We start from the raw sequence: 24,714 nt of genomic DNA on the forward strand, positions 1-24,714 counted from the left end.
TCCAGCTTTTCTTGAAATAAAGTGAGATTTCCCCCAGGGAAAGGGGTGTTTCCTATATCTTAAATAATTGAAAGGAATTTAGTAGGGAGATGGGATGGAACTCCGGGGGTGAGGATTGCGTCAAGGCAAGGAGAATAGCATGTGTCAAGGTAAGGAAGTATGAGAGAGTGTGATGCATTTGGAAAGAATTATAAATACATAATATGTATTGGTAAAGATAAGGAGAGGAGTCTGGGTAGGGATAGTCAGGGAGCAGTAGATGGATTTAGTTTTGTTAAGGAATTTGGACTTTTTTCCCCAAATAGTGGCGAGCCATTGAAGAATTTTAAGCTGGAGAGCAACAAGAAAACTTTGTGATTTGGAGACATGGGTTGCTGGAAGATCTGACAAGCTGATGCCTAGTGTTGATCTACAGGCTTCTCAACATCCAGCACAGTGCCTTGTATATAGAAGATGATAATGTTTGTTACTATTTGAATGTACCTGAAAAGACTAATGAAAGATTATTGGTCACTTCCAGGCTGCATGCACACACTTGACTGGCTTTTAGTTTGTGGTTTGTAGCTCTTGTTTACAGATCTTGAAGTTAACTTCAACTCTGATTTTTAGTTTTAGGGTCTGTTCTGAGCTTTGATAAAGGGGGAAAACTCTATTCTTGATTGTTCCCTGCCTAATGCCATGGTATGTTTTGTTGCTGTCTGTGATCACTCATTCTAAGTGGCAATTCTCAATTTTTCTGGTCACCTTTTATATAGTTCTTTTTTTCTGGTTGGCCTCTTCCCTTTGAACAAAGGGAAGATATTCCCTTTGTTCATATTTAATCTAGAAGAATTGTGGGATGATAGGGGATGATCATTAGAATACTACCATGCTGGTAGAGAAACTGTTATGTACAGACTTTTCTAGTGACTTCGTATTGTTATTTGATTGTATTTGTGCTTTTTTGTTTGTTTTGGTATACTGCTGAAATATCCTTAGAACCTGCAGGGTACTTGGACTTCTGAGCATGTGAATAGAAGAAGCCTCTGTTCTATAGAACTTAAGATTTCTCTGAGGTTAGACATCATGCTCTATCAGTTTTCTAGTGTGTGAGTCTGTGTGTGTGAGTGTGTATTGGGGAGTATTGTCAGTGCATTTTTTTTAAAGGTCTAGAAGGGTACTCATCAAACTTGTGATAATAACTACTTCTTGGAATGGGCACAGAAGATTGGAATTAGGGCACCTGGGTGGCTCAGTCGTTAAGCGTCTGCCTTTGGCTCAGGTCATGATCCCAGGGTCCTGGGATCGAGTCCCACATCAGGCTCCCTGCTCATCAGGAAGCGTGCTTCTCCCTCTCCCACTCCCCCTGCTTGTGTTCCTGCTCTCGCTATCTCTCTCTCTCTGTCAAATAAATAAATAAAATCTTAAAAAAAAAAAAGAAGATTGGAATTAATAGATCTGGTAGTCAAAGGGACCTATTTTTTAATTTATATTGTGTTAATATGCTACAAAGAAAATACATGCATGTATTACTTAGTTAAAAATGAATATAAATTGGGGTGCCTGGGTGGCTCAGTTGGTTAGGCGACTGCCTTCGGCTCAGGTCATGATCCTGGAGTCCCTGGATCGAGTCCTGTATCGGGCTCCCTGCTTAGCAGGGAGTCTGCTTCTCCCTCTGACCCTCACCCCTCTCATTCTTTCTCTCTCTGTCATTCTCTCTCTCTCAAAAATAAATAAAATTAAAAAAAAAGAATATAAATTGAAGTTGAAAAGCCAAGTTTTCTTTTTTTTTAAAGATTTTATTTATTTATTTGAAAGAGAGAATGAGAGAGAGAAAGAGAGAGCGAGCACGAGAGGGGAGAGGGTCAGAGGGAGAAGCAGACTCCCCGCTGAGCAGGGAGCCCGATGCGGACTCGATCCCGGGACTCCAGGATCATGACCTGAGCTGAAGACAGTTGCTTAACCAACTGAGCCACCCAGACACCCCAAAAGCTATATTTTCTATTAGAAAAATTAGTCAAGTACACTGTGGAAGAATTGGAAAATGAAGAAAAATTAAAAAAAATAAATCACTGATATTAGTTCTACCACCAATGACAATCACTATTAACATTTGATAAACTTTTTTTTCAAGTAGGCTCCACACCAGCATGGAGCTCAACATGGATTGAACTCATGACCCTGAGATCAAGACCTGTGCTTAGATCAAGAGTCAGACACTTAACCGATTGAGCTACCCAGGCACCCCAACATTTGATAGATTTATTCCACTTTTTGTTTTAACATAGGCTTGATTTTTTTTCCACACAATTAAACTTTTTTTCAACAATTAAACTGTTCTTTCTTTCTTTTTATTTTTTTTTAAAGGTTTTATTTATTTGAGAGAGAGAGCTGGGGAGAGAGCACATGAGCAGGGGGTTGGGGAGAGGCAGAGGGAAAGGGAGAAGCAGACTCCCTGATGAGCAGGGAGCCCAAATCAGGGCTGGATCCCAGGACCCCTGGGATCATGACCTGAGCGGAAGGCAGATGCCTAACCGACTGAGCCACTGAAGCACCCTGTTCTTTCTTTCTTTTTTTTTTTTAAAGATTTTATTTATTTATTTGACAGAGAGAGACACAGCGAGAGAGGGAACACAAGCAGGGGGAGTGGGAGAGGGAGAAGCAGGCTTCCCACAGAGCAGGGAGCCCGATGCGGGGCTCGATCCCAGGACCCTGGGATCATGACCTGCGCCGAAGGCAGACGCTTAACGACTGAGCTACCCGGGCGCCCCTGTTCTTTATTTCTTAATGCTAAATTTATGGGAGAAAATAAAATACATTTTTTACTTATTTCTTCCAACTTTTGGAAACTTAAAAAAATCTACAGAAAATTAAAAGAATAATACAATAAACCACCTTCACCTGGATTTACAGCTTAATATTTTGCTACATTGCTTTATCTATCTGTATTTTTTTAAAAGATTTTATTTATTTTTTTTTAAGTAATCTCTACACCCAACGTGGGGCTTGAACTTAAAACCCTGAGATCAAGTCTGATACTCTACGGACTGAGCCAGCCAGGTGCCCCATCAGTATTTTTTTTTTTTACAACACTTGAAAGCAAATTGTAGACATCATGACACTTTAAAATATTTTAATTTGTATCTTCTAAGAATACATTCTCTTACAAAGCCATAGTATCATTATTTATACCTTAGACAATTGACCTTAAGTCAGAAAAATAATTCCATATACAGTCCCTATTAAAAATTTTCCTATTTGCCAACAAAAGTGTTTTTTGTTTTGTTTTTGTTTTGTTTTGTTTTTAAGTAAGCTCTACACCCAACATGGGGCTTGAACTCATGATCCTGAGATGAAGAGTTGCATGCTCTATCCACTGAACCAGCCAAGTGCTCCAACAAAATGTTTTTTACGGCTTTTTTGGACCCAGAATCAAATAAAGGTTTCATATATTTCATTTCAGGGGTTATTATTATTTTTTAAGATTTTACTTATTTGAAAGAGAGAGAGCACAAGCAGGGGGAGCGGCAGGCAGAGGGAGAGGGAGAAGCAGGCTCCCCCATGGAGTAGGGAGCCCTATGTGGGGCTTGATCCCAGGACCCTGGGATCATGACCTGAGCTGAAGGCAGTTGCTTAACCAACTGAGCCACCCAGGTGCCCCTTCAGAGGTTATGTTTGTTAATCTCTTTTAATCTAGAATATTCCCCCACATTTTGTGTTTGGAGAGTACTGTTCAGTTATCTTACAGATATTCTGGATGTGTCTAATTGTTTTCTTATGATTAGATTTGAATTAAACATTTCAGCAAGTATATTACATCAGAAGGTTGCTAATGCCAGGTGTTTCACTTTTGGTAATGCTAAATGCGACCGACCCTTGGTTAAGGTAATAGCCAGCAGATCTTTCCATTGTAAAAGTATATTTTCCCCTTTGTAATAAATAAGTAATTTTGGGAGCATTATACAAATTTGAATATTATTACTGTTTCACATAAAATTATATGCATTTTCTGTATTATGTCAAATTCACCTGATATGCCAAATTCTTATGAGCATATGGTTTCTTATTTTTATTAAAAACAATAGCTATGTATTGAATGTTTATTATGTGCCAAAGCACTGTGTTAAGTAGTTTATATACATTATCTCATTCATCTAACATAACACTATTTTATCCTCCATAGCAGTTCTGTGAGACTATTATTCTCTTCATTTTACAACAGAAGACTTCGAAGAGAAGTCATGCTAATCAATTAAGCGTTACAGACTTGGATTCAGTCTGCTTTTCTCCAGAGCGCAAGCACTTCACCACTCTGCTATGTTCTGATTTAGAAAGTGGATTTGGGGAGATCCTGTGGTAGCATCAGATGAGTTTAAAAGTCAAGGAGAAATACCAATCTAATCTTCTCTTCTCTCTCCCTCTTTCTTTTTCTTTCTTTTCTTCCCTTCATTTATTTTTAATTGTGGTAAAATACATATAATAAGATTTACCATCTTAACAATATTTAAGTGTACAGTTCAGTTCGCACTGTTGTGCTACCAGTCTCCAGAACTTGCAAAGCTGAAACTCTGTACTCAGTAAACAACTCCAAATCCCTCCCCTCCCCAAGCCTCTGGCAACCACCATTCTGCATTATGTTTGTATAAATTTAACTACCTCAAGTAAGTGGAAGCTTACAGTATTTCTTTTTGTGACTGGCTTATTTCACTTAACATAGTATCTTCAAGGTTCATCCATATTACGGCATGTGTCAGAATTTCCTTCCTTTTTAAAGCCGAATAATAATATTCCATCATATATGTATACCACATTTTGTTTATCCATTCATCTGTCAATGGACACTTGGGTTGCTTATACATTTTGGCTATTGTGAATAATCCTGTTATAAACATGGGTGTACAAATATTTTTTTGAGGCCCTGCTTTCAATTCTTTTGGGTATGTACCCAGAAGTAGAATTTTTGGATCATATGGCAATCTATTTTTAATTTTTTGAGGTCTTAATCTTTTTTTTTTTAAGACTTTATTTATTTGCTAGAAAGAGAGAGAGAGAGCGAGAGCACAAGCAGGGGGAGTGGCAGACAGAGGGAGAAGCAGGCTCCGGGGTGAGCAAGGAGCCTGATGCGGGACTCAATCCCAGGATCTGACCTGAGCTGAAGGCAGACACTTAACCTACTGAGCCACCCAAGTGTCCTGAGGTCTTAATCTTTATATTAATATTTTTATTTTATTTATTTATTTTTTAAAAGATCTAATTTATTTGACAGAGAGAGAGAGCGAGAGCAGGAACACAAGCAGGGGGGAGTGAGAGAGGGAGAAGCAGGCTTCTCGCGGAGCGGGGAGCCCAACTCAGGGCTCGATCCCAGGACCCTGAGATCATGACCTGAGCTGAAGGCAGCTGCTTAACGCCTGAGCCACCCAGGTGCCCCAGTATTTTTATTTTTAAATTTTTGGTTGAAGTATAGTTGACATATTAGTTTTAGGTGTACAACATAGTGATTTGACAATTATATACATTATGAAATGCTCACCACAGTAAGTGTAGTTACCATCTGTCACCATATGAAGTTATTACAATATTATTGACTATATTCCCTATGCTGTAGTTTTTTTTTTTTTTTTTTAAGATTTTATTTGACAGAGAGAGAGACAGTGAGAGAGGGCACACATCAAGGGCAGTGGGAGAGGGAGAGGGAGAAGCAGGCTTCCTGCGGAGCAGGAAGCCCAACTCAGGGCTCGGATCAGGACCTGAGCCGAAGGCAGCTGCTTAACAACTGAGCCACCCAAGCACCCCTGTAGTTTTTTGTTTTTGTTTTTTAAGATTTTATTTATTTATTTATTTGACAGACAGAGAGAGAGAGAACAAGCAGGGGGAGCAGCAGAGGGAGAGGGAGAAGCAGATTCCCTGCTGAGCAGGGAGCCTGATGTGGGGCTCGATCCCAGGACCCTGGGAACATGATGTGAGCTGAAGGCAGACGCTTAACGACTGAGCCACCCAGGCACCCCTGTAGTTTTTTTTTTTTTTTTTTTAAGATTTTATTTATTTATTTGACAGAGAGAGAGAACAAGCAGGGGGAGCAGCAGAGGGAGAGGGAGAAGCAGATTCCCTGCTGAGCAGGGAGCCTGATGCGGGGCTCAATCCCAGGACCCTGGAATCATGACCTGAGCCAAAGGCAGATGCTTAACCAACTGAGCCACCCAGGCGCCCCAAGGTTAATAGATATTGATAGATTTTTTTTTTTTAAGTATGGACTACAGGTGATAAAGGAAGAAAAAAGTACCATCAAATATAGAGGTCCACAAAAGATGTGGAACCTGCCTAAATGCAGGAGGATCTTCATTCCAAGTTATCAAAACTACAAAAATTAATTACCTTCAAATATACTTAGATTTTCAGAGTAAAGAGAAGGTGCATTTCTGCTTAAGTTTGTCCTCTACACATAGATCACTGTTACTATTAATAAGATTCTTTTTTTTTTTTTTAAGATTTTATTTATTTATTTGACAGAGAGAAACACAGCGAGAGAGGGAACACAAGCAGGGGGAGTGGGAGAGGGAGAAGCAGGCTTCCCGCGGAGCAGGGAGCCCGATGAGGGGCTCGATCCCAGGACCCTGAGATCATGACCTGAGCCGAGGGCAGACGCTTAACGACTGAGCCACCCAGGTGCCCCTATTAATAAGATTCTTGAGAGAAATATCTTTAAATATCTTTGAAAATAAAAGCTAATGGTGTGCCTGGGAGGCTTAGTCAGTTAGGCTTCTTACTCTTGATTTTGGCTCAGGTCATGATCTCATGGGTTGTGGGATTGAGCCCCACATCAGGCTCCTTGCTCAGTGCAGTCTTCTTGTCCATCTCCTCCCGCTCCCCCCTCAAATAAATAAATAAGTAAAATCTTAAAGAAAAAGAAAAGAAAGGTTAAGATGGTGGTTGCTAGGGGAGTAAAGTGGGTGGGGTAGGTGAAATAGGTAAAGGGATTAAGAGGTACAAACTTCTAGTTATAAATAAGTCAAAGGGATGAAAACTACAGCATAGGGGGGACGCCTCAGCGACTCAGTCGGTTAACCGTCTGCCTTCGGCTCGGGTCATGATCCCAGGGTCCTGGGATTGAGCCTCATGTCTGGCTCCCTTGCTCAGTGGGGAACCTGCTTCTTCCTCTGTCTCTATTAATCTTTTGAGGTTTCACTGAAGTCCCATGAAGTTTTTGCCTAAGTGCTCATTCTATCAACATTTATATAAATACCTCTTGTGCTATATTTGATTCTTCATTCTCTTTGTTCTCTGACTAGCCATATAGCTTATTGTTTGTCCCTTTCTAGATAGTAAACTTAAGAAAATTATGACCAAATTTTATACTGCTTTTCTGTTTGAATCCTCCCCCCAACCTCTGCCCCCCCCCCGAAAAAAAATAAAAAGAAAGAAAATCACTCCTGGCCCACTGCTGCCCAAATAAATCACCTGGATAAATAAATTATTCACTGGCCCTTAGAAAGGATGTTAGAAGTTTCATTTAACTCTTGTTGCCATTGTTTTCACTGTGCCCTTATGAGGTACCAGGCCTTCCAGGCACTGTAAGACAAAGATGGATACAGTATAGATCCTGGTCTTAAGATGCTTAATAGCCTGGTGGGGATATATTTATAAACAGAACCATGTAGCAAGTGGTATACTGGTGTTACAAATGTTTTTCTGAGGTAGTATAAAGAGGGAAACCACAAATAGTTTCTAGAGAGAATCAAGGAAGGGTTTAGAGAGGAGGGGATATTTGAGTGTGGTCTTGAAAGATAAGTAGAATTTGAGGGGCTAGAAGAAAGTATTTTATGCAGATGAAAGACAGATGGACACGTTCATCATGTCCACTTGTTTAAGGAAGTAGGGTTTTTTCCTGATTGGTTTGAAATACAAGATTGTTCATCCCTGAAATTCACTTTTTTTTTTTTTTTAAAGATTTTTTAAAAATTTATTTATTTGACAGAGAGAGAGCGAGAGAGGGAACACAAGCCGGGGGAGTGGGAGAGGGAGAAGCAGGCCTCCCGCGGAGCAGGGAGCCCGATGCGGGCCTCGATCCCAGGACCCCGGGATCATGACCTGAGCCGAAGGCAGACGCTTAACGACTGAGCCACCCAGGCGCCCTCACATTGTTTTAATATCAAACTATTTTGTTAAAATCTCTGAGTGATAGTTTTCAGATGATGAAAAAAGAAGAGTAACTTTCAGAATGGAGAGCACTTATTAAAACACAGATGTCTTCTGTAAATAGAGTTGGAAAAATACTGTCAGTGTGTTCTTTGTGTATAAATGTCTCTTTTAACTTATCCATGCAGGATCTGAAAAGGAAAGCCACTTCTCTTTCTTCAATCACGAGGTACATGACAACAGAATCATTGAGGCACTAGGAAGAGAGATGGGTTCCAAATCTCACTAAGTGATCTAGAAGAGAGGAGAGACAGCTAGTGTTCTGCCTGTTTTTCTGACCAGAGTTCCTGTGGCTCTCAGTGTTTTGCTTCCTCCTTTCCCTTCTGTCTGGCCACTCTGAAACATTGTTTCTTTGAATTCTAAGATAAAATGTGATGTTTGTCCTGTATTAAATATGCTAAACTTCTAGGGCTATTGTCATTTGAAGGAATTTCTTGAGATTGAAAAGTTAAGTAGGTTGTCATTTTCTCTTGAAACTTCCACTTGGTAAATTACAACATGCTGAAAGAATACTCACAGTCCATAGGTTGATGAAATTTTTTGCATAGCAAGTCCCTGTTGTGCAAGATCTGATATGATTTTTTTTTTTTTTTTTAAGAGAGGGAGAGGGGCAGGAGAGGGAGAGAGAATCTGAGAATCCCAAGTGGGCTCGATCTCATGACCCTGAGATCATGACCTGAGCTGAAATCAACAGTTGGACACTTAACCAACTGAGCCACCCAGGCACCCCTGAAATGATTTTTTTTTTTTAATTTTATTTGGGTGCCTGGGTGGCTCAGTCAGTTAAGCAACTGCCTTCAGCTCAGGTCATGATCCTGGAGTCCCAGAATCGAGTCCCGTTTCGGGCTCCCTGATTGGCGGGAAGTCTGCTTCTCCCTCTGACCCTTCCCCCTCTCATGCTCTCTCTCTCTCAAATACAATATTTTATTTATTTATTTGTCAGAGAGAGGGAGAGAGCATGAGGAGGGGGAGTGGCAGGCAGAGGCAAAGGAGGTGCCTAACTGACTGAGCCACCCAGGCACCCCTGAAATGATTTTTTTTAACCAGAAAGTAATGAGGTCCTTGGTACTTAGTAATTTTTCTACTGCCTTATTCATAATTTCTTGGTAGCAAAACACATTTCAGTAAATAATTGAGCTTCTTTTGGGTAAGACAAAATATTTTCTCTGGTAATCTCATTTTGCTGCTACTGAGGCATTTAGAGGGTGAAAACATAGTTAATTTTCTTGCAAGTAAAGTATTACAGTTTTGAAACCTGTGGAGTATGCATTGAAATTATAAAACAATATATATATATTTTAAAGATTTTTATTTATTTATTTCAGAGGGAGAGAGAGAGAGAGCACAAGCAGGGGGAGTGGGCGAGGGAGAAGCAGGCTTCCTGCTGAGCAGGGAGCCCGATGTGGGGCTCGAGCCCAGGACCCTGGGATCATGACATGAGTCGAAGGCAGACGCTTAATGGCTGAGCCACCCAGGCGCCCCTAAAACAATATTTTTACATGTAAAATAGACTGACTTCTATAGAGGATGAATGTTCTAAGAGTAGATTTTCCTCTGTGTGTGTGGATAATAGTTTGAATGGTGTGGCCCATGCTTTTGTGTCTGACTTGAGTATGTTTAAATGATTATAAGATAATTTGGCTTGACTTACAATAATATTAGCTCTAAAAGTTTCACTGACTTCTTTCTATATTTAATATGCAGTGCTTTTTTTCATATATATGTATATATATGTGTGTATATGGGGGAGATTTTGAGCATGGTGGCTTTATTATCCTATAAAGATAGTTTTATAATCCCTTAAGTGTTATATAAGGCTTATGCATGTATCTTTTCTGTGCATACTTAAAATTCCACAAAGAGGACTGTTAGTGTCCTAAGACTCGGCAATATTGGCCATAAGGAACCATCCTAATAAATTTCCCCCATTTTTTTCAAGGTATTAAAAGAAAAGATGTCATTTATTGAGGTGTAATTAGCAATGTTTTTCTGGCCGGCTTGATGTGAAACAGTTTTGGTCTTGGATGGAATAAATCCATCTTCATTAATGGAAGTGAGACCCTAATGTGATCAGTTTATAGAAAAACATCCCTAATAATATCTATTTTATCTAAACTGTCACTAAAACATCTTGGCATGTTTACATGTGTGGAGACTTTGACCTCATATTTAACTGCTGCCCTTGAACCTCTTTTCTTGTTCTGTTTTATTTTCTAGGTGCGCCACCGAGCTTCTGGCCAGGTGATGGCTCTTAAGATGAACACATTGAGCAGTAACCGGGCAAACATGCTGAAAGAAGTTCAGCTCATGAATAGACTCTCCCATCCCAACATCCTTAGGTAATGGCTTTTCCTTCCTTCTGGGGATCAGCAAGAAAGCTTAAACATTGTTGGAGTCTTGTTAGAATAGCATTAACAGCTAAAAAGAGGGATTCACAATTTCGTGCTTACTCTATCTTGCTGGGGTTTAGTGTGCTGTAGGTCTTTTTCTACATATCAAGACTTAATTTTCTGGTAATTAGCTGCATTTAATAAAGCAACTTCTTTCTGTCTCTCAGATTGCTTTACTCTTAGTAGCAGCTCGTTAGAACAGTTGTTTCTTATTAAATTAATAATTAGTAATTTATCAAAGAGAAAAGATTTTAGTCTTTATGTGGTTATTTAATTTTCTTAATTGCTTTATGAGGAATAGTAGTTAAATCAGTGAATGAAAATAAAAGTATGCCCCCAGGCTATCTACCCTTAACTTTTAGCACTTACTTGAGAAGACATAGTTTACCTATTTATTTATTCTTTAAGATTTTATTCATTTATCTGAGAGAAATCACGCGTGTATGCGTGTGCGCGCACGAGAGCGTGCGTGTGCGTGCGCTGCATGAAACAGGGGAGGGGCAGAGGGAAAGGGACAAGCAAATTCCATGCTGAGCAGGGAGCCAGACATGGGGCTTGATCCCACGACCCTGAGGTCATGACCTGAGCCGAAATCAGACACTTAACCTACTGAGCCACCCAGGTGTCCCTAGTTTACCTTTTTAGAGTAGAATTAGTTTTATATATAATATGGTTATATAATCATCACTTTCTAGTAATCAGAATCTGAACTTTTCTCACTTGAATTATCTTGTTTTTTTTTAGTGAGGTGACTGTATTTCCAAATGAAACCAATTAAGACTATTTGAGTCAATACATATTTAAGTAGGGTTTATGTGTAAGACACTTTAAAAAGTTAAAAGTGCTATTTACTTAGGGTCATTTATTGTTAATATTTATATTGGACTAGAGAGAAACCATACAGCTTAACTAAGACTTACATGTTTGGTCAGTGATAGTAAATTATGGAATTAGATTATACTGCTTACTTGAAACTTTCTACCTTTATACAAAATTGTTGCCTTCGTAGTCTACTACAAAAATGTTCAGCCAGTATTTTTATTATGATGACTTTCTTCCCAATGCATAAATCAGATTAGCACATTTTTTTGAGCATTTAATATAAGCCTGGTGATTTGTCAGATACCAGAAAGGTATAAAGACATATATAAAATGGAATGTCTGCTAGTAGGAAGGAGTTTGCACTCTTAACTGGGGATCTGGGACTTACATACATGAAAAGAGAACTGATAAAATCAGCTAGGACCCCACCACTTGGGGAGAATAAACTCTATGAGCTATAAAATTTCAAAGGAGTAAGAGATTACATTAGCTTGGCAGAGTCAGGGAAGCTTTTTTGGAGGAGGTTGACTTGAACTAGAACTTGAATTTTATTTTATTTTTTAAAGATTTTATGTATTTATTTGAGAGAGAGAGTGAGAGAAAGAGCAGGAGCAGGGGGAGGGGCAGAGGAAGAGGGAGAAGCAGACTCCCCATTGAGCAGGGAGTCCCATGTGGGGCTTGATCCCAGGACCCTGAGATCATGACCTGAGCTGAAGGCAGCACTTAACCAACTGAGCCACTCAGGTGCCCCATAACTTGAATTTTAATAGGATTTTAGAAGAGAGGGAAGGAAGTCTGAAAAAAAAGAAGCAAAACAGTAATAAAGCACAGAGGTAAAAGTGCAAAGCTTTTTGAGGAATCAGTGAATAAAAACCCATTTGGCTAATAATAACAATAATGAGAAAACCACCATTTATTGAAGGCTTGTATGCTGGATCTTTACCTATTTAAAGATTTAATCTTGGGGCGCCTGTGTGGCTCAGTTTGTTAAGCGTCTGCCTTCGGCTCAGGTCATGATACCAGGGTCCTGGGATCAAGCCCCACATGGAGCTCCCTGCTCAATGGGGAGTCTACTTCTCCCTCTTCCTCTGCCCCTCCTCCTGCTCCTGCTCTTTCTCTCTCTCAAATGAATAAATAAAATCTTAAAAAGATTTTAAAAAAGATTTTAATCTTCATAACTAATCACCATTGAAGGAACTGAGGCTAAGACATTATGTGTTGGTCAAGATATGTGACTCTGAGGTCTGGGCTCTTTCTACCATGCTTCTCCTAGAAGAACTGAGGATTTGGTAGCATAGTATTGGTAGATAAAGGTGGAAACGTAATGCAGTTATGCAGGAATGGCTTTCATAAAGCCAAAAAGAGTATATTTTATGCTCTGTGTATTGGATTCTGAGCAGGGACTAGCGTGATAGTGGGTAACGGATGGAAAATGCAGGTTTAATGTTGGGAGGTTCATGGCTAAGAGATCAGTTAGGGGGCCTCTATAATGTTTGAGAATGAGATGGATGAGTCTTGATTTGATATTCTGCTTAAGAATTTTTAAGCTGATTGTATTTTCATCTTGCTTAAAAATAATATTTTTATTATTTTTGATATTTTTATAAAAGTGATACATATTCATTGTGGAACATTTAGAAAACAGAGTTAACAAAATAAGAGACTAAATAAGAAAACTAAAATTGCCCTTTATCTCAGTGCGGAGGGATCAAACTATCAGTAACATTGGATATATTTCTTGACAGTCTTTTTTATTTCACTATTTTTCTTACTCTCTTTACCATGAACTTGACTGGTGAATACATGAGAAGAATGACTTTAAATAAAATTTTATTCTATCACGGCAAAAATTCTAAATACAGTTTTTATGTAATGGAAGTGGAATAGTATAGTATAATGGTTAAAAATGAAGGCTCTAGGGGCACCTGGGTGGCTCAGTTGGTTAAGTGTCTGACTTCAGCTCAGGTCATGATTTCAGGGTCCTGGGATTGAGCCCTGGAGTCCAGGATTCCAGCTCTGCAGTTCTGCACTCAGTGGGGAGTCTGCTTCTCCTGCTCCCTCTGCCCCGCCTCATGCACACGCATTCTCTCTCTCAAATGAATAAATAAATAAATAAATAAATAAATAAATAAATAAATAAAATCTTAAAAAAAAAAATGAAGGCTCTAGATTCTAGATCAAGCTGCCTATATTCAGATCCTGGGTCTTAGGCAAGTTACTTAACCTGTCTGAGTCTTAGTTTTCCCATCTATAAAATGAGAGTAATGATAGTAAATACATCATAGAGTCGTTATTGAGGGTTAATTAAATTAGTACCTATAAAACACCTAGTATAGTATCTGGCTTATGTGAAGTGCCCAGTAAATGTTAGCTACTATTATTAGTTTCTTTTTCTCTGGCTAGGTTTTTTTTTTTTTTTATGGCCCATGGAAACCTGTCTTTTGTCACCAACCATTTGTCGAGTGCTGCTGTTTTTAATACATTCAAAGGTTTTCTGCTTGAGTGATTTGTTGAATAGAACTTTCTGCAGTGATGGGAATGTTCTTTATCTGTGCTGTCCAATAGCCACACGTGGCTAATGAGCATTGAAATGTGGCTAGTTGGAACAAGGAACTGAAGTTTTTTATTTGATTAAACTGCCACATGAAGCTACTGGCTACTATACTGGAAAATACTGGGCTAGAGTCCCTCTAGGTCTTTGCTCTTGTTTTGCTTAATATATATGTCCAGCCTAGGAACATGGTGTGATGAGACCAGTGTTACCATTCCTATTCTGATGTCCCTTTGATCTATTAACTTAGCCTATCTCTTTTTGGTTTCACTACTCAGGAATGACATACCCCTCCCTTTTAACTTTCAACAAGTATTTTTCTTTGCTTTCAGCTAAGTTTTCTGATATATAAAAGTGTTAACTCTGTCTTCATCTTGGCAGTAAGCCAGCAAATGAGATACTGCATAAAAGCCTATGGATCTGTTATAATCCATAGAAAGTACATAGTACATGAAAAATATTATAATTATTGTTAATAATTGGTTGGTTTGCACTGTGATGATGACTCTTTGTTCTGCATAAACCGTCTGTCTCAAATATACTGTGGTTAAAAGCCTGGAGATGGGGTGCCTGGGTGGCTCAGTTGGTTAAGCGACTGCCTTCGGCTCAGGTCATGATCCTGGAGTCCCGGGATCGAGTCCCACATCGGGCTCCCTGCTCTGCAGGGAGTCTGCTCCTCCCTCTGACCCTCCCCCCTCTCATGTGCTCTCTCTCTCATCCTCTCTCTCTCTCAAATAAATAAATAAATAAAATCTTTAAAAAAAAAAAAAAAGCCTGGAGATGACTTTTTAAAAAGAAGCTTCTAAATTCTACCTCTGAAACTAATAATATGGTATATGTTAATTAAATTGAATTTAAATAAAAAATTAATTTAAAAAAGCTTCTAATTGTTCATATCTTTCATGTCTTTGTGTCTTCAGTTTTATTGTATGTGTTGAACACAACAAAAGGAAATTATCCTACCAGTGGCCTAGAGGAAGCAGTCTTCTTGGCTTTCATTATTCAGAGGGGTACTAACTATAGCAGTAAAAACATTTATTATACTTCCTTAGGGGACCTTAAATATGAAACTAAGCATAACTGTGTTCCAGTCTCAAAATACTTAGAATTTTTATTTCATATATGCTTTCTGGTCTTAGAAATTTACTATTAATACTTTATGTTTCTGTAATTAAAATTTTTTTGTTACTACAAAAAAGGCTAGTCTGCTTTCAAGCTGTGACACAGGCTCTCCTTTATAGGTACAGAAGCTGGGGCAGAAATATGAACTAAGATTTTCCCTCAAATTGAGATTATTAGATTTAAATTGGGAAAAATCCTTCTCTCAGAACCCTAGGTTTTTCATAGACATGCCTCCTTAGAGGCTGACCCCTGGGGGGCAGGGGTATTGCTGAGCGGAGGAGGCTTTTGGTTCCCCACTCTGCTTCAGCCAGCCAGAGCAGCTCTACTTTTTATCTGTTTTATGTTAAACTTCTGTGTAAGAATTTTGAAGAAAGGGTCTCCTGCTTGAAAACGAAGACTGGGTGGAAAATCACTGCATTGGTGATTTGGAAAGTCTACTTGGGAAAGACGGCTATCTGCATGACCTGCCAGATGGTAGGCATCTAATCCTCTGGGCATGCTTTGGTCCTCTCCTGGCACAGCTGTTTTGTGCCCAGCAGGAGTTAGTGAGCTGAACTTTTGCAGTTTTATTTCTCTTTTCTTGACCCCAACCTCCCTACTTCCTCTTTTTCCTTTTATCTTTCTCCCTCCTAAGATTTCTAGTTGGAAGGAAAAGAATGGGCCTGGTAAGTCATAGAGGCAGTAGGTGTGTATATGTTTTTTTTTTTTTTTAATACATGGATACGGTTAAGATTGGTTCTGTTATCATCAGTTGCTCTAAGTTATCAGTTAAAACAAGGAACAATAAAGTACTTTGTTGACTGCATGGACTGATCGTTTGGGCCTCTTGTGAATAAGGTTGTTTATGCCAGGAAGTCTTATGCTCAAGATTTGTAATCCAATTCCATGCCCTGCTCACTTCCACTCCCCAATGGTCTTTCTGAGGGACCTGCACCAAGATTCATTCTCATACCTCTTTGTTATTCTTCATGCCATGAGAAATTTAATATTTCTTTTAGATTCCTTGTTCATATTCTCATGCTTCTTTTTTTTTAGGCTACATTCTGAATTTATTTTCCTGTCTACTAACTTTTGTTCAGAATTGTTTTAGCTCCCGTTTAAAAGCCATTTGTAACAATGTGGTTGCCATTTTGTTAAAATGGAGAATATGCTTTCAATTCACCAAATATTTACTTGGAACTACTCAGTCCAGGCCTGTGCTGCAATGTCATGGTGAATAAAAGGGAAGTAGAACACTGTTGTCTCCCAGTCTCCTTGGGAAATAAACTGTACATATAGGAAACAGACTAGTATCAGCTAATACTATGAGGGGCGCCTGGATGGCTCAGTCGTTAGGCGTCTGCCTTTGGCTCGGGTCATGATCCCAGGGTCCTGGGATCAAGCCCCGCATCGGGCTCCCTGCTCATCGGGAAGCATGCTGCTTCTTCTCCCACTCCCCCTGCTTGTGTTCCCTCTCTCGCTGTCTCTCTCTGTCAAATAAATAAATAAAATCTTTAAAAAATATAATACTATGAGGATATGGCAGGATGTTTTCCCAGTCTCAGCTGTTAAGATAGCTATCTTTCCTGTGGTATATATATACAATGGAATATTATGCAGCCATCAAAAGGAATGAGATCTTGCCATTTGCAACGACGTGGATGGAACTGGAGGGTATTATGCTGAGCGAAATAAGTCAAACAGAGAAAGACATGTATCATACGACCTCACTGATATGAGGAATTCTTAATCTCAGGAAACAAACTGAGGGTTGCTGGAGTGGGGGGTGGGGTGGGAGGGATGGGGTGACTGGGTGATGGACACTGGGGAGGGTATGTGTTCTGGTAAGCGCTGTGAATTGTGCAAGACTGTTGAATCTCAGATCTGTACCTCTGAAACAAATAATGCAATATATGTTAAGAAAGAAAAAAAGAAGAAGAAGAATGTAGCAGGAGGGGAAGAACAAAGGGGGGGAAATTGGAGGGGGAGAAGAACCATGAGAGACGATGGACTCTGAAAAACAAACTGAGGGTTCTAGAGGGGAGGGGGGTGGGAGGATGGGTTCGCCTGGTGATGGGTATTGAGGAGGGCACGTTCTGCATGGAGCACTGGGTGTTATGCACAAACAATGAATCATGGAACACTATATCTAAAACTAATGATGTAATGTATGGGGATTAACATAACAATAAAAAAATTAAAAAAAAAAGAAGATAGAAAAAAAAGAGAGAGGCAAACCATAAAAAAAAAAAAAAAGATAGCTATCTTTCCAATTACCATTCTGAAAATCCTGAAGCCATCTTTAGTTATTCCTATTCCTTTCTTTTAAAGATTTTATTTATTTATTTGAGACAGAGAGAGAGAGAAAGAGAGGGGCAGAAGCAGGCTCCCCGCTGAGCAGGGAACCCAATGCAGGGCTCGATGCAGGGCTTGATCCCAGGCCCTGGGATCATAACCTGAGCCAAAGGCAGCAGTTTAACTGACTGAGCCATCCAGCACCCCTACTTATTCCTTTTATTCCTTGCTTCTAATCAGAAGATAAGCGCTTGATTCTAAATCTTCAAAGACTTTTGCATCTGTTCTTTCCTTTATACATTTGTTGGTTCAGCCCTCTTGAATTTTGCCTGGAGTGAATTATTTTCCCTATCTTTTTGCCCCCCTTGTCTCTCTTCCTGATACACAACTCTAATTGTGTAGTTTATTTCTTGTAAACCTTTTATTTCAGAATTGAGTCTAAAATCCTTTAGACTGACAGTTAAGGTCTGATCTGTTTTTCTAGCTCTATCTTCCACTATTCCTTATATGCACTTAACACAACTCCATGATTTCCTAATTCTGTTCTCTTGGACAAATTATTTGACCTCTGGGCTTTGTTTTTTTTCCTTCGTTAAACTAGGGGAATGGACCAGATCAGTGGTTAGAAATCCACGGTGAATTAATGTTGAATAATTTGTAAAAGATCAGGTTTAAAAAATATATTATCTCAGGTGTGTGTATATTTTCTCAGGTGGCCATGCACACACACACACACACGTGGTCTAGAATAAATGGGACGCATTTAAAAATGCTGGATTAAAATGGATCTTTCTGATTTTATCATTGCAATTCTAGTGAGTAACTAGGTGGAAGAGTCTCGCTATAGCCCTCAAAGCAAATTATATAACACTAGCATGTTGGTAAAGAGGTCTTAACATTTTTTTCTCTTCTCTTTGCCAAGGTAGAAGGTCTAATGACTTAGGACTGTGTTTAAGTTCTAATTTCATATAACTAGAAAAATTTTGTAAAATAAAATATGGAAAAAGCTTCAGTAATATTTATGTCATTGTCTGTGGGTAGTAAAGTAGTACAACCCCAGAAAGGTGATTTTTTTAAAAATTTATTTTTATTGAGATAAAACTGAGATATAAGAGAAGATGATTTTTAATGTAAACAATGGCTACCATTTATTGAGCACCTATTATGGACCGCTATTGATTATTTTTCCACCCCACCCCCATTTTTTCCTCTCTAGACTTCTCCCATCTCAGCAAATGGAATTGCCATTACTACTATTATTACTTAGGTTACAAACCTAGAAATCATCCTTAATATCTTTCCCTTATACCTTCTTTCAAACCATCAAGTGGTTGTACACCTGAAACTAATGTAACACTGTATGTTAACTATACCGGAATTAAAATGAAAAACTTAGACAATCTTAGGTAAAATTAATATTCAGGAGAAACAAATCAAGTCTTGGCATTTATATTATTATGACTGATTATAATCACCACTAGGCCAAAAAATGTATTATAATTACATTTTATTTCTTGCATAATTTTTTGTGTTTGGCCTAATTTTTCATTTGCTTAGTTATTATATGCCCACCACTAATTCTTCCCAAAGCTTCAGACAGAACTGTAAAATTCTTCTGAATATGCATTTCCACTCTGCCAGACACATCTGGAAATCTAAAAATTCTTTCCTCAAACATCCTTCCCTCAACATCTCTCCTGGAGCTCTTGATCCTTCTGTTCTAGTTTGGACTGCTTATTCTCTAGACTGTTGCCCAGGAGTCACCCTGGGACTTGCTATCATCTTTTTTTTTTCTTTTTTTAAAGATTTTTTAGATCTATTAGAGAGAGAGAGCTCACACACGTGTGGGGAGGGGCAGAGGGAGGGAGGTAGAGGGGGAGGAGCACAGGGAGCGAGAGGGACAAGCAGACCCCCCACCCCCCCAGGTGAGCCTGGAGCCCAGCTCTGGGCTCCTTCTCATGACCCTGAGATCACGACTTGAACTGAATTGCACTCAACCAAATAAGCCACCCAGGCACCCCGCTATCATCTTTCTACCTATTGCTTTCTAGATCCTTCCTTTTTCTTTTTTCTCTTTTTAAAAATTGTCATAAATATTTATTTTTATTTTATTTTTTTTTTTTAAAGATTTTATTTATTTATTTGACACAGAGAGAGAGTTAGCGAGAGCAGGAACACAAGCGGGGGAGTGGGAGAGGGAGAAGTAGGCTTCCCACGGAGCAGGGAGCCCGATGCGGGGCTCTATCCCAGGACCCTGGGATCATGACTTGAGCCGAAGCCAGATGCTCAATGACTGAGCCACCCAGGCGCCCTGTCATAAATGTTTATTGTAATATCTTTTTAAATCTTTTTTAACTGAACTGTCTGTGGTAGTCATATTTTCTTTTCTTTTTTTTAAATTTCAGTATAATTAATGTACAGTGTTACATTAGTTACAGGTGTACAATACAGTGATTCAGCAATTTTTTTTTTTTTCTAAATTTTATCTAGTTATTTGACAGAGAGATAGAGAGAGAGCACAAGTAGGCAGAGAGGCAGGCAGAGGGAGAGGGAGAAGCAGACTCTCCACCGAGCAGGGAGCCCGACGTGGGGCTCGATCCCAGGACCCTGGGATCATGACCTGAGCTGAAGGCAGACGCTTAACCGACTGAGCCACCCAGGTGCCCCGTGATTCAGCAATTTTATACATTACTCAGTGCTCATCATAATAAGTGTACTCTTTAATCCCCATCACCTATTTCACCCATCCGCCCACCCTTCTCCACTCTGGAAACCATCAGTTTGTTCTCTATAGTTAAGAATCTGTTTTTTGGTTTGTCCCTTTTTTCTTTGTTCATTTGTTTTGTTTCTTAAACTCCACATATGAGTGAAATCATATGGCATTTATCTTTCTCTGACTTATTTTACTTAGCATTATACCTTCTAAAGGAGATGTGGTATATAGATATAATATCATTCAGCCATTAAAAAGAATGAAATCTTGCCATTTGCAATGACATGGATGGAGTTGAGAGTATTATGCCAAGTGAATTAAGTCAGTCAGAGAAAGACAAATACCATATAATTTCACACATTTGTGCAATTTAAGAAACAGAACAGGGCCCCCTGGGTGGCTCAGTGGGTTAAATGTCTGCCTTGGGCTCGGGTCATGGTCCCAGGGTCCAAGGATCGAGTCCCGCATCGGGCTCCTTGCTTAGCAGGGAGCCTGCTTCTCTCTGGGCGCCTGGCTGGCTCAGCTGTTAAGCGTCTGCCTTCAGCTCAGGTCATGGTCCCAGGGTCCTGGGATCGAGCCCCACATCGGGCTCCCTGCTCGGTGGGAAGCCTGCTTCTCCCTCTCCCACTCCCCCTGCTTGTGTTCCTGCTCTCGCTGTGTCTCTCTCTGTCAAATAAATAAATAAAATCTTTAAAAAAAAAAAAAAAGAAACAACAAATGAGCAGAGGGGAGAAAAAAGAGAGAGGGGCAATCCAAGAAACAGACTCTTAACTATAGAGAACAAACTGATGGTTACCAAAAGGGAGGTGGGTGGGAGGATGGGGATTAAGGAGTGCACTTGTTGTGATGAGCACTGGGTATTGTGTGGAAGTGTTGAATCACTATATTGTACACCTGAAATTAATATTATATTACACTGTATGTTAACTAACTGGAATTTAAATTAAAAAAAAAAAAAGGAAAAATGTTGCTACAGCCAATGTCAGAGAAATTATTGCCTGTGCTCTCTTCTTGATTTTACGGCTTCAGGCCTCACTTGTAGGTCTTAATCCATTTTGAGTTTATTTTTGCGTATAGTATAAGAAAGTATCCTGGTTTCATTCTTCTGTATGTAGCTATCCAGTTTTTCCCAACACTACTTGTTGAAGAGACTGTCTTTTTCCTATTGCATATTTTTGGCTCCTTTGTCAAAGATTAATTGACCGTGTAATTGTAGATTTATTTCTGGGCTTTCTATTGTGTTCCATTGATCTATGTGTCTATTTCCGTATGTGCCGGTACCATACTGTTTTTATTACTACAGCTTTGTAGCATAACTTGAAATCAGGAATTGTGATACCTCCAAGCTTCTTTTTTCTTTTTCAAGATTGTTTTGGCTATTTGGGGTCTTTTGTGGTTCCATACAAATTTAGGATTATTTGTTCTTGTTCTGTGAAAAACGCTATGAGTATTTTGATAGGAATTGCATTAAATCTGTAGATTGCTTTGGAGACCCAAGATTGTCTTATACAAATATTGGAAGGGAAATAATTTAAGAGGGCTGAATCCTCAGCCTCCACATGGGAAAGTCAGTAGGAGGTGAGAAATAGCAGTATAATCAGTAGATAGCTAGAGCTATGATGGTAAATAGAAGAAACAACTAAAAGAGTTGAGAGTGGTTCCCTCTGGGGAACAGGATTCAGTGGTGGTATGGGCAGGCCAGGGGACTGTTATTTTTCATTATATACTTATTTGAAGCTATGAATGTTTAACTGATGAAAATTAACTTAGGACACTATTGCAGTAATCTAGAGGGAGCTGATGATGGCTTGGATGGTGTGGTAGCAATGAAGATAGAGAGAAACAGTTGGATTCTGGGTATTTTTTTAGTAGAGACAGTGGGATTTCCTAATGGATTGGGTGTGGGATATTAGCACAAGGGAAGGAGTCAAGGATAACTCTTACTTAGACTTTGACTTGAACAACTGGGAAAATTGAATTGCCAGTAACTACATTGGAGAAGACTGCCTGGGGAGCAGGTTTTGGGGATGAGACATCAGGAGTTATCAAGTTGGGAGTTGGATAAACAGGTCTGGAATTCAGAGGAGAGGTTCTGGATAGTTGTGTCTCTCAGTAGTTAGGAGACCTTTGGCAAATTATGTCACTTCTATAACTTCAGTTTTCTCATCTATGAAGTAAAGAGTAATAATAGTACTACTGTACCAGATTGATGGGAGAATTAAACGAGATAAAGAACTTATCACAGTACAAGGCACTAAACATTAACTATTAATATATTACTGTTATTACTGTAGTCATAATCATCTGAAGCATCATGTATTGCGGCTATAGAGCATAAAGCTTAAGAGTTAAGAATCCAGTCCTGACTCTGCCATTTGCAAGTTGTGTGACATTGGGCAAGCAACTTAATCTCTCCTCAGTTTTCTTATCTGTGAAATGGAGGTAATAATAGTACCTATAACATAATGTTTTCATAAGAATTAAATGAGGTAATACCTGTAAAGTACTTAGAATAGTATCAGATACATTGTAAGTGCTTAATAAATGTAATCCATCATTATCATTATTTGTCTGTGAACTCCTTGAAGAAGGGACGATCATGTTTATTTCTCTAGCACCCACTGAGTCTTCTTTGCCTATCACTGTGCTTAGTTTATATGTGACAGGTAGTAAAAAAATTTTTTTTAAGTGTTCTGTTTATCTATAGAGAGGACAAACCTGGAACATATTCATTTTCTTGACGCATGCTTCTTAGATTGAATTGTTCTCTTTCCTCTATACGTTTCTTCTACTTTGGGAGAAGAGGAAGAAGTAAATCATGTGAGTGTTGTTTCAGAAGTATGCTCATATAAAATTGAAGTTTGTGTTTATACTTCGCTATTTGGGTGTGAGTTTATGAGTCATCTTAGAATAAAAGATAAATTTGGGAAGGAGGAAGAAGCATTTTCAGTGCTTGGGGAGATAATCTAGATACTTGGATTTGTGGATATTAGTTCTCTTCTGAACTTCCTGGATTAAAAAAAAATTGGGGGAACATTTAAAGTCATATTTATGTATTAATAGTTCTGCCTTTGCCAGGGGATTTAGTATTTTGCTGCTTCCATGGCAATTTTGAGCAATGTGGTTTAAAATTTTCTGTGAAATAAAATACTTACAGAATGAGTTTAACTCTCAGTCTCAGTTTACTTTCTTTTTTTTTTTTTAAAGGTTTTATTTATTTGACAGAGAGAAAGACAGCCAGAGAGGGAACAAAAGCAGGGGGAGTGGGAGAGGGAGAAGCAGGCTTCCCGCAGAGCAGGAAGCCTGATGCGGGGCTCGATCCCAGGACCTTGGGATCATGACCTGAGCCGAAGGCAGACGCTTAACGACGGAGCCACCCAGGCACCCCTCAGTTTACTTTCAAGTTGTTATTCAAAATAGAGAATATTTGTTTTTCTCTCAGAAATCTAGGATTTTTTTTATTTATTAAACTGGTTTAATATTTATAAGCAAACAGATCTTTTTTTAACTTTTTAAATTTTTGTATTGTTTTACTAGAAGAAAGCAAAATTAGACCATAAACTTCATTGGTCCTCTTGTTATTATATGTAGTGCTAATCTACATGATCTAGTGATTGTGAGCAATGCTTACTTGCCTTTAGCTATCTTAAAATCGGACTATAAAAACTGTGGACAGAAAAGAGAAAGCCAGACTGAACCAGCTCTGTTTGGTGTCACCTGATGTGAGGCTTTGGTGGTTAATGTCTGTTCAGCTGAGTTTTCTTTGAGTTCTCATAGCTAGGACCTAGCACAACCAGTTTTCCATGATGTAATACCTCTAAAACACGTTTGAACTGCCGCAAGCTTTACCAAAAGATATTACTGCTTTTTTTTATGGGTCTAGATTCATAGCTCTTTTGGGACTTGAGATCTGAGGCATTGCCCTTTCTTCTCCTTTTTGGTTATTGGTAATTTTTTCTGGTCCAAGAGAGTGATGGTAACTTTGCTTTATTTGGGAGTAGAATGCAAAGCAGTTCATTTTAGTGCCACATATTAAAGCTTAGTGGAATCTGGTTGAGTATGTTGCAGGGCCTTTCCTTCAATTATGGGAGGAAATCAGATAAAAATATATCAAAACTTCTGGAGAAACTTTTTTAAAGAAAAGTAAACCAGTATAAGTAGACTTCAGGTGTAGGGCTTTTAGAAAGTATATTAATATAAAAATCCTGCTCACATTTTAATATTCTATTACAGGTTTATTTCAGGCCTCTTAATTGTTTTTGCCATAACTTTGGAGCCAGACATTTTTCTGGAAAGGCCAGTACAGGTCAGAAGAAGTCCTATAACATGGATGCTGCTTATTGCTCAAAGTTGGCAGTAGAAAGGCTTATAAAGCAAACCAGTTAGATTTTCATTGATTTACAGATAGGCTGTTGTTTTTTTATGAATAAAAAATGAATTTATTATTTTTAAATATTTATTTATTTATTTTGGAGTAGTGCGCAGGGAGGAGGGGCAGAGGGAAAAAGCGTCTCAAGCAGACTCCATGACGAGTGTGGAGCCCCACACAGGGCTCAACCCCATGACCCTGAGATCATGAACTGAGCCAAAACCAAGAGTTGGTCACTCAACCGCCTGCGCCACCCACGCACCCCAAAAATGAAGTTATTGAACCATTGGCCTTTCTTCTT

General features: G+C 39.0%; 1 protein-coding gene and 1 long non-coding RNA gene across 4 annotated transcripts in view; one reads left to right on the plus strand and one right to left on the minus strand.

Moving 5' to 3' along the window:
• LOC144381934 (uncharacterized) overlaps positions 1-24,714 on the minus strand; it is a 648,393-nt gene that overhangs the window by 94,379 nt on the left and 529,300 nt on the right. The gene's annotated exons all lie outside the window — the stretch shown is intronic.
• Positions 1-24,714, plus strand: part of TESK2 (testis associated actin remodelling kinase 2) — a 149,000-nt gene that overhangs the window by 65,254 nt on the left and 59,032 nt on the right. For both annotated transcript variants that reach the window (XM_036112644.2, XM_036112645.2), the window contains one exon: positions 10,390-10,511. In XM_036112644.2, the coding sequence (XP_035968537.2) occupies positions 10,390-10,511 (122 nt within the window). The remainder of the gene's footprint in view (positions 1-10,389; positions 10,512-24,714) is intronic.

The sequence above is a fragment of the Halichoerus grypus genome, chromosome 5, assembly GCF_964656455.1.
Source record: "Halichoerus grypus chromosome 5, mHalGry1.hap1.1, whole genome shotgun sequence".
NCBI classification, from domain to species: Eukaryota; Metazoa; Chordata; class Mammalia; order Carnivora; family Phocidae; genus Halichoerus; species Halichoerus grypus.